Source organism: Watersipora subatra, chromosome 5 (genome assembly GCF_963576615.1).
Source record: "Watersipora subatra chromosome 5, tzWatSuba1.1, whole genome shotgun sequence".
Lineage (NCBI taxonomy): Eukaryota > Metazoa > Bryozoa > Gymnolaemata > Cheilostomatida > Watersiporidae > Watersipora > Watersipora subatra.
The window spans coordinates 12,600,025-12,611,504 of NC_088712.1; the positions used below are offsets into that span (position 1 = coordinate 12,600,025).

Here is an 11,480-nt window from a genome sequence, read left to right on the forward strand (position 1 = left end):
CATTCATAGCCGTCTAGATTTGCAGTTGACGATCGTGTGATCGCACACTTCTGGCGCTGAGTTCCCGCCTCAGCTGACCAGTCTTTACCGGCCTTGCAGTTGACAATCGCGCTCTTGCACTCGCCTTGCAATCAATCGCTTTGCATTCACAATCAATCGCCTCGCACTCGCCAACTCATTCATTCGGAAAACCGCGCCTGGAGACTCTCGCTGCACTCGAGACAAAAAGGTCTCCCGCGCATCCCCGAGTGATGCCACGGCCCAAGCCTAGCTGTCGGGTAGTAAAGCCTAGCCTAGGTAGTAAAAAAGTCTTTGGACAGAAAATTGATTTGATTCTTGTATTTAACATATAACAAAACGTGTAATGCAAATTTTCAAACTACATATCATGAAAGAAGTGTTTTGTGTAGTTGAAATAAATTAAGAGAAAAAACAAAAACAACTTTAAAAGTTTTCAAACTTTTTCAAACATCTACAACTTTCAAACTTCATATCATGAAAAAAAGGTTTTGTGCAGGACAACTGATTTAAAAATAAATAAATTAACTGTAAAGGTTTTTAAACCAGTGTAAATTTGAAATTTCATAACTTTCAGCGACCTATATCTTTTGATAATGTATAGTGGAACATCAGTTCTCATGGTGCTAGATTTTATCTCAGGAAATCTTAATCCTTTAAAGTGATATTCAAAAAACCCTCAAAAGTTGCAAAAAGCTTGACAACATTTATAACATGTCTGCTGTAAACATTGATACAGGTTTTTGTAATTATCATTTGTTAAATGGTGACACAACTCCGAGAAGATTTAAAATTTTTGTGAGTAAATCATTTCTCACTTTGTTTCAGACAAACGACACAAAAGGAGGAGTAACTCCCCCTGCATAAAACGAGTTTCCTTCGAGTTTTACCAGTAATCCAAGCTACTACAACTTTTCTAACGCCTAAGGGAAAAGTTACATAGTAAACAAACAAAGAAGCATGACTTACTTGCATATTTTAGCGCAAGTAAAGTTAAACTTTTTGAGAGCACTCTTGTGCAACTAATTTTGCAGCCTACGAAAACCAACAAACAAAACATTTAATAAAAAGCCACAGAGCAAACGTTGCAGAATAATCACAGTAACAGTGACTTAATAATTTTATTTATAATTTTCCTTTAGTATAATAAAGGACTATTATAAACAGTTTTAACTGAAAACAAGTTAAGCAGCACCAAGTCTATCAGGGGTGTAGATTAACTCGTTACGAATATAAAAGGGGTCAGCTAAATATGATCAAAAACTTTAGTTTAGAGGCGGGACTACTTTTACTAACTTTATGATCTGACAATTTATGATATCTTTCAGTTTACTTGGAGATCAAAGTTGGACTTGTCCTCCCTTGGTTTGTTTGCATTTAATAACATTACATAACATTTGCTTGTTTTGGTACTAGCGTTATATTTGCTTGTTTGTGTTTTAGCATAATTGTATTTCATAAATTGTGCTGATAGAAAATATCACTGTTTTCAATTTTAGCCTTTCTATAACTTTTCAAACTGGTTCAGCGAGAAAACCGAATGATGCTATTTTTGCAAGTGGCTTCTCCTTTGATAAGTGGCCAATTAGAAGCCATGTAGAGAACCGCCTCGTACGCTCGTATTTCACATTTGCATCATATTTATAATCAAATATTTGTTAGAAATCTTTGTCATGCCGCAATATGCTCGTATGTTGGGAGACTCATATGACGAGGTATAACTGTAGCATTACACATGAGTAAACCATAGAGCATCCCTTAAACTATACATCTATGAATATTTGCATGTCACAATGGGACTAAAGCTTAAAAACAGGGGCATAAGCTTAAGAAAGTTCAAAAATTTTATAATTCTAATCGGACTTTATATATTGAATGATTGAAGATTTCCCTGCAACATGGTTGAAAATTGCATGAACCTATTAGATATTGTGACGCACTCACACGTTCTATGTATCTGTGTGTTTTGTTACTTTCTGGATGGTTAGTCACCCTCCGCTTGTCCAGCCACTGTCTCCTTGGCTAGCCATTTTGTTCATGTTCAACCACTTGTTTAACCAGTTTCACCTCTTCCTAACCACCTTCTACCAATTCAATTGCAGTACTAAACACTAACTTGGACAGCCTATATATCAATAAGACAACATGGCCTTAACCATTGGGCCAAAGTATTAAATGTTGAGTATTTAATTAGCAGCCATTAGGCCAGGATACACTCAAAGATATTGCATCATAAACCTTATGTGGTAGATAGCTGCAGTCAGTACACATCAATGCTAGTAAGCGCAGCATCGCACCAAAGAATCAAAGACAAAAGATTAAAAAATCTGTTATGTAAATTAATGGCGCCTTTCAACACCAAAGAAAAGTTGAGAAAAATAAAAGCATAACTAGCTTTTATGTGTCTACTGCAGATATTAACGTACGTTTTTGTGAACCTTGATTGGTAACATTGAAAAGACAACTCCAAGAAGACATACAAATATTGTAGTACAAATCATCTGTTGCTTTTTATTTTAGACAAACACTACATAATTGTTTGTAGTACTTCACAGACTTGAACCTATAAGAAAAAACAACTCCTTTCGAAATGTCTGGAATATAATTTAATGAGCCTACCACAATGTAAATTATAAAGTCAAAACAATTAAAATAACCTTTATTTTAATAAATTTAAAACAAACTGCAAATCACTAGCGAGAAAGTTTAATTATTTTTAATGTTTAATAAACTTCATGAATTCAATAGGTGAAACTTACCTTTTAAACTAGGTTGAAACTTACATAAACCTATCGGATATTGAGAAGCACTCACACACCCCATGTCTCTGTGTGTCTTGTTACTTTCTGGATGGCTAGTCACCCTCCGCTTGTCCAGCCACTGTTTCCTTGACTAGCCATCTTGTTCATGTTCAGCTACTTGTTGTTCAACCAGTTTCACGTCTTCTGGACATGCCTAACCACCTTCTACCAATCCATTAGAAGTATTAAACACTAACTTAAGGCTGGTTCCTGGTTTACCGATTGCGAGACTCCGGTGGTAACTTGCGCAGCAAAACTCTAGACTCGGCGGCAAATGTTCACATATAAGCTGCATCGCTAAACATAATCGCGTAATCAAATAACATGTTCGCTCGTCATGCCGTTTCTATAATGGTGACCTTCACCCGTATAGTACATTTAGGAAAGGTTTGGCCTCCAGCAAAATTTGAACAGTGCTAAACTGTTGCTTTGCCGCCATCAACTACCGGCGGTCCTCGGCGTGTAGGATCTCTTTTCTTTGCTAATAGCCTGCGGTGCTGTCGCCGGTGCTTTACGACATATATGAGAAATAGGCTTAAAACAATCTATATCAATAGGTAAACATAGCCTTAGCCATTGAGCCAAAGGATTGTGTTGAGTATTAAAATAGCAGCCATCAGGCCGGTCTAAACACTTCAATCAAATGCATAGTGAAGCTCAAGGGTAGACAGCTGCAGCCAAGACACACCAATGCTGGCAAGCACAGCATTGCACCAAAGAATCAAAAGGCAACTGAAAGATGACCTTGACCTTACAAAGATCCTGACACTTTACTTGGTTCAACCGTAACAAAGGTCTATTTATACTGACGCGCCCGGTGCTAAATATCAAGGTGATGGTGTTTTTGTTGACATGTGTTATAAGTGTGACCAACAGCAGCACTCTTCATGTTAGCAGCATGAGCAGTACTGTAGGTGTTTAAATACATGATATGAAACAGTATGCTATTTTAAGCGTCTAAATGTAATTTGGCAGCCTATCAGAGCTTCTATTACAAAAGAGTGGATAATGAAATTCGCTATATTAGCTCGTACAATTGGCTTCCTTTTCAACATGAGCAGTTCTCAAAAACATATATTCATTTTAATTATTTATTGCATATCGTAATTATGACAAAATGATAAGGCAGCTTTAAGGAAATGATTATGCTTGGGAAAATACAAATAAGCACCTTCCTGACGTGTCACAGTATTCCAAAAGACAAGTCACCAGCTGACAGAAATGAATATAATCTTTCACAGCCACATAGGGTAAGACTTCACTACAGGGACAACTGCAGCTGAAGAGCTAAACTGAATATCAACCGATTTCCTGTTGGCTAATGTGAAACGCTGCTCAAAAACTGAAGAATTTAGTAAAACCTAACATGTTTGCTTTTTGTTAATGCATTTTTGTCAGCATGGAATTGCTTGTTCACATATGATTTGCTGAAAAAGACATATTGGAATCGCAATGGACAGCAATTGAATCGCTTGTTTGGACATTAATTAATCTTATTAAAAATTGTTGTTTTAAACAACCTGGCATTTTATAAGCATTGGAAAGTAAGTTTATAATTTCCAAAGTTAATCCAAAGGAAACTTTAGGTCAAATTTTATTCTTTATAAACTATGGAGTATTTATGACGCGCTGTGGATGGTAGGCCTGTGTTTTCAACTGTTTTTAATGTTTGTAGTTATGCTAGGCTTTCTTACTCATCTCTAACTCCCCGTATTTCACATGATGACTAGCTAAAAAATCACGCGATGCTCCATAAATTCATTATTATAAGTCCTGGTGAAAGCATGATTACTTACCCTTGTTATACACGCAACATCCAGCTATGCCATTTTTATTTCCTCTAGATTTTTGTCTCCTAACATTGAATGCCGTTTTTGGGTTATAATTAGAGAACGACTGGTATTATTGAGAAGACATCAATGCATGCCAACTCTACGAAAGATTGCTTCAATTATTTCTATTGTCATTGACACGACCCGCTTACAATTTACGAGTGGCTCTCACCATCACAGACTTGTTTTTTGTGGTTCAACTCTAAGACTTAAATATGGTACACTCTCGATGCTGCAATGGTTAGTATGATCTCTTACAACAATGTTTATCCTTCTACCTATTGGTTATACATTTGACAAACAAGAGATCAAGAAGGTAAGCTGCTAACATCAGAGTATATTTAATAGTCAGAGGTATATGTCTGTAACATCAATATTCATAGTAATTAAACTACAGCCAGTTTCCTATTATTCCTGCATACTATTGACATTGAGTAAATTCTATTGAAATACAGTCAAACATGGATAACTCGAACTTCAAGGGACCGAGCAAAAGTGTTCGAATTATCAGAGCGTTCAAGTTATCAGAGCACTGTCACAAGTCCATATATTTACTTATTTATTAGTAGATACATGTACATATACAAACTATAATATAAATCAAAAGCACAAATGTCTTGTTTCAAATTAAATGCTTGTAATGTAAAGTTTAAAACGTTTTTATGAAAAAGTATAGAGATTTTTCTATCACTTGAGATTGGTTTGTTGTTTGAGGTGATGTTATTGCCAGGACGTTTTTCAGATTAACATTGGCAAAACTTGATCGTTGTTGAAATGCTCAAAAGAAAAGACATTTTTTTCTTTTGGGGTTTTACCCACGATCAATTTTGCCGTTTTTTCTTGAAGTTTATGCAGATTACCTTATTTTACCTGGGATTCGTTAAGAGCAACACTCCGAAGCAGTTCAATTAGAAGTTTTACGAGGTTTTACGGTACATTCTATATCACTCACGCTTTTTTAATAGATACTTATTGAATGTACACACGTATTCTGTGTTTAGGTCAAACGATGAATAGTTTTTTAGCTGAGACAACGTATACGTTTAATTACACCAATTTTAAGACGTTTTAAACATTTAACATTCCGACGTTGATTCAACACGGAATCAACGTCGGAAAACTATTCATCACGGGCTAGCCGGGTCACGCACTCAAGGATTTTCGCCACGCACATACAAAACAACATGTGATTTTTGTTTTGTATGTGCGTGGCGAAAATCCTTGCGCGCGTGACCCGGCTAGCCCGTGCTATTCATCGTAACGCAGTATAAATCAATTTTCACCAAACTTTTAGAAAAGTCGTTGACAAAAATATTTTGCCGTTGGTGGTAATAACGACGCTTATGAATTACGAAAAGATGAAGTTTACCTCTATGGCTTTGAATAAAGTGATTTTCTAAAGCGATAACAACAATTTCGGTAGCCGTTGGGCAAAAAACAGTTCGAATTAACAGTGTTGAGTTCGAGTTATCTATAGCAATTTATCATTACGTGGGAACGGACCAAAGGAAATGTTCGAATTAACCATGTGTTCGAGCTATCCGTGGACGAGTTATCCATGTTTGACTGTATATCAATAGAGTGATGCGACTTCATGGTAGTTTTATGAAATTACTCATCATGTGTCCGCTTATATGAGCATTTAGCAAAGAATCTCACAGAAATGCAAAAACAGCAATTTTATGTCAGAATAAAATATTCCGACAGCACAGATAGCATATAAAAATTGAAAGACTGAGAGTAATATACCGTAAACCGGCAATTTGTGAGCGTCAAAACTAGCCAGAACTAATATCGGAAAGGAAATGAGGCTATAGATGAATATGAGTCTATGAGTTGACCCTATAGTAATACATGGATGAAATGTCATTTAATGAACTGTAATTTGACCTGCTGTTAGAGAGGCAATCTGCTTGTCACATCTACACTGTCATTTTTTCTCTTTGAGTTCCAAACGAAAAGGTTTGATTTTATGTCGGCCATGGGGATGCAATCCTAAAAAAGGAATGATATGGTTCTGAGAATATAAACAGACAATGGATAAATAGAACATGCCTATAAGACACAAGACATATACGATTAAAATGAACAGGACGGGTATGAAAATAATTCTAACAATTGACCAATCAGGGGTCAACTTACAGAGCCATGACAACACTCAACTAATAAAGACCTCTATGACGGAATATATAAAGGTAAGAGTGACTAAATGTTGCTTCTAAAGTGATTTAAATAAGTCTATGACTAAAAACCGAATGTTACAAACCTACAAATAGGTATTGGACTAACCACCTTAACCCTTTGAACCCTAGACGACCTAGTCAAACTGTGCCAGTCGCCCTGGGCAATGTGTCTAACGATGTAAGGTTTTGAAACTTCATTTAAATGTATCTAAATGTGTTCATAATCCAACGATATTTGGTAAAAAAAGTAATGAAAGACGGGCAACTGACAGCAAATGTCATCAAACAGCAAAAAACAGTCTTTCATCGTTGTGGGCTGAAACCATAAAATTCGTACGATTTGAAAAGCTTGTAAAAATAATTACACTAGCATCATATCCGTCGAGCACACGATCATCATTATTTCATGAATCAGAGTGAACTGGATAATTATAGTCTAGTATCATAAAATCCTGCATTTGCATCACAATCCTTTATGACCTATCACCAAACAAGTCGTATCGGTTTGTTCGCGACAGCGTTCTAATAAAATTTGTTATTGAAACAAAGAGAGTAAAGATATTTGAAATCTGTTACAAAAGGAAGCGAATTTTCTGGTCTAACTTAGTTCGCAAGAATTAATTTGGTTGGTTAGGCTGTTACCTAAAAACAGCTTTAGTAAACAGAGCCATGTGAATGCCAGTATTTCGGCTGCTAGGGTTTCTGACACCTAGCAGCCGAAATGCTGGAAAGCTAAAAGCCTTTAGTTTTTTTAGCTTAACCCATAGGAGTTAAATGGTAAAGCTACAAGGCTTAACATAAAATGTATAGGTCTATGTTTGAAACCCTGAGGCTACAGAAATATGAATAGAATCACATGTGCAGTACAAGCACACGATTAACAACAGGTAATAATACTGTGACTAATACACGCAGCTATACTTACTGTAAGTAGCAGTAGTAGTGGACAGAAGCGAGTCTTCAAGTGGATTAACTAGTGATAGTCATATCTACAAATTAGTATAGAGAACAACTGTTAAAATCTCATGTTCAAACAAGCTAATTAATGGCACAAGGTAATGGGTAACACTTGGCATTGTCCACATGTTAACACTAACTGCCAATCACCAAGAGAAGATCACTGCGACTAAAACAATCGCTCAACAATGCATGGACGAAGACCATTCACGGGTACATACCATAATTGGGAGCATACATATATTAATACACACCATACACGCGCGCACACCATACACGTGTGTATACCATACATGCGCGCACACCATGCATGGGAGCATAGTATACAGAGGAGCATTGCATACACAGATGCATACCATTCACGGACGCATAACGTATACAAGCGTGTACTATGAACGCGTGAGTACATACCAAACATAGGCTCATACACAGGCTCATATACAGGTACATACCATACATGGGTACATACCATATACTAGTGCTGCACAATATCTTTGAATTTATATTTGATTATTTGATCTCAAAATATATCAAATATCGAAAAATATTGAACATTGGAGTTGTCTTCTATCGATATATAGTGATAGGCATAGGCATTAACCCTTTAGCGACCGCGCGGTTACGATGGAAAAACCACTAGAGTACCGTGCAATAACTTGCGCGATTTGAGCTGCCGACATGAACGCATAGAAACTGCAGTAACTTACAACAAAATTGTGGCAGTTGCATAAATTAGTATGCATAAGAAAGCTGAGAAATTTCTCTACAAGCTGATGCTTCTTCTGTGTAGATAACTCACAAATATTTGCCAACAAAAATGTCGATTTGCTGAAGCGATGAAATTTTTATTTTTGTATGCCATTTTCAATTGTATTTTTCTAATTGATATAAGTAATTGACCATGTTGTACTAAAGACACTTGCATAGAGTCATATGTTCACAATGTTTTGCAAAAAAAACTGATCGTCGAAGAGCATTGAACGCGGAGTTACAAGCTCCGTTGCAATGCAGGAACGCCTCTCGAAATTTTCGGCGCAAGACTCTAACAACCTGCGAATAATGGAGGCGCGACATGGTCGTCTAAACTTGGCTATAACTCGCATGCAAATTCGCATGGAGCTGTAAATGAATATGCATTTGAAAGCTTAGAAATTTTTCAACAAACAGCCATAGATTCCCTGTACATCGACTGGGAACACTTTAGTCACAAGCCAGATTCGACGAAGTTGTCACCCCTCTACCATGAAATTTCGATAACAAATACACTTTTAGAAGCATTATCTCTGCTAAAAACGGTTCATGATAAGCATCTGCATGGTGTCATATTTATACAAGAGTTTGCAAAAAAAATGGGTTGTCCAAGCACATCAAAAGTGTAGTTAGGTGCCCCTGTGCATCGCGGGTGCAGACCTACGAAATGCTCCTGACGCCATGGCGACGAGCAGTGCTGCAGTTACCGGACATGGCCCCTCAAACTCTGGTGCAAATTTATATAAAACTGCAAATGAATATGCATCTAAAAGCTGAAATATTTTCCTACAGACTGAGATTTTTTCCTCCGGGCAGCTTGCAAACACTGCAACTTCAAATTTATATATTCAGTTATTATTTTTTTCTGTCAGATTGATATGCATTTCTTGAAACTATAGATTCATGTAACAATTTTGCAAACTGATCGCATGGATGCATGTGTGCTGCAGCAAAGGTTAACTGGTTGTGCACAAGAAGAATTGAGTGGTGAGCCTGTATTCACACAGTTGGTGAAGCAGCAAAAGACAGGAAGCAACATTTATTATGAACAGAAACGGCAAATGATGGAGAAATCCTGCCAGATGGCAGAACAATATGAGAACTGAACTCTTTGATTATGTGTGGCCCTGAAGAGGGCCGTGGGCAACAAATACAACATAGCAATGCACAACAACTACAATATATCATGACATTTCAACAAGTGTATGTACAATAGCTAACAACACAACAAAGCATTTGCATAAACTAAATTATTTTAAATACAATTTGGAAATTTATTTAGCATGGTAAGGCTCAAAACAGGGTTCGCACAAAGGTACTCCACATGCTTGGCATTTAAATCTAGTTTCGTCTCGCTTACGGGTGTTGTCATTAGCTCGCTTTGGGCAGCGCCTACAAATTCTATATTTAGCTCGTTTACCTTTTCCTGGACTATTTAGCACTAATCGATGAGCGGAAGAAGTTGAAGCGCGGGGAACAGTGTTTTTGCGGCAAGATCCAGTGTATTCAAATATTTGTTCAATTAATTTCTGTCGAAACTCTAAGTCAGTTATTTTACAACCGCTACGGATTCTATAAACAATGGCTGCATTGTACACACAAATATCTAATAAATGGAAAAATAGTTTTTTGTACCATTTCATGGTTTTACGCGCAGCATTATAATAATGCAAATTTTGATCAGATTTGTCAACTCCTCCCATGTATCGGTTGTAATCCAAAATAGCAGCTGGTTTGCAAACTTTATCCCCTTTATAGTTTACTTTGCCTGTATCTACGACATCCAAGTTTTTATGCATAGTTGAAATTACAGAAATATATTTCTTATCTCTCCAACAGCCAATCATACTTTCTCCATTAGAAAAGCTTGTTGTTTCACCTTTTTTAATAGCTTTTCCATTGCAAACTTTCAAATCTTTAGGAACACCTTTTCTGTTTGCACGCAGAGTTCCGCAAACATGAGTGTTATTTTTAATAAGTTCAGCTGCTAACTCTGGCGAATTATAATAATTATCCATATATAAACAACGACCCGAATTAAGCAAACCATTCATTAATTTCATCACTATGTTGTGAGTGATTCCTCTACCAGTTCCTTCGGCTTGTTCTCGCTCATCACCAATGTACACAGACAGCTTGTGCACATAGCCAGAGACAGCATCGCAGAGAGCAAATAGCTTTATTCCAAATCTAGATCTTTTAGATGGAATATACTGCCTGAAGCTGAGCCGTCCTTTCCAAGCCAGCAAGCTTTCATCTATAGATATAAATTTACCAGGCAGCAAAACAGAAGATAACCGGTCAGATATCATGGTAAAAACATTTCCTAGCTTGAATAACTTATTGCCATCAGGGTTTTCCGAATTGTCAGTGAAATGCAAACTGTTCAAAACCATTAAAAACTTATTCCTCGAAATCATTTTACTAAACATTGGCGTTGATAATAACGGATTGGTAGACCAATACGACAACAAAGTAGGCTTCTTGACAATACCCATGAGCAAAACTAAACCAAAAACTCGCCAAATATCTTTGCCATCGACAGACTCCCATGCATCGCCATGTTTTTGAAGGCCATACCTATTTGTCTCGTTAACTATAACATTCATGATGGCCGATGTAATAAAAAGCTGTAAATAATTGAAAATACTTATCTGTCCAGTAATTCGACTTTGTACACCTGCCAAGCTCTCATCAAAATGCAGTTCTTTCGGTTTTAGATCAGCTCCTCTTTGAAATCCGAAATTACTCCCTGGTTCAACGTCGGTCGTTTCACTCTCACTTTCGTCATCAGATTCACTCTGTCGATCTTCTTTTTCACTCTCATCATCTTCCCCACATTCTTCTGACCTGAAATCCTCTTCCTCACTTTCGAACCAGTCGATATCATCCTCTAAACAAATTTTTTTAGCCGAGCTCAAATTATCGCGTCCGTCCAT

At 36.9% G+C, this 11,480-nt stretch overlaps 1 protein-coding gene across 1 annotated transcript in view; it reads right to left on the reverse strand.

The window, feature by feature from the left end:
- LOC137397121 (uncharacterized) overlaps positions 1 to 11,480 on the reverse strand; it is a 91,916-nt gene extending 80,436 nt beyond the window's left edge. Inside the window, exon 1 of the mRNA XM_068083408.1 lies at positions 11,192 to 11,480. Within this exon, the coding sequence (XP_067939509.1) occupies positions 11,192 to 11,480 (289 nt within the window). The remainder of the gene's footprint in view (positions 1 to 11,191) is intronic.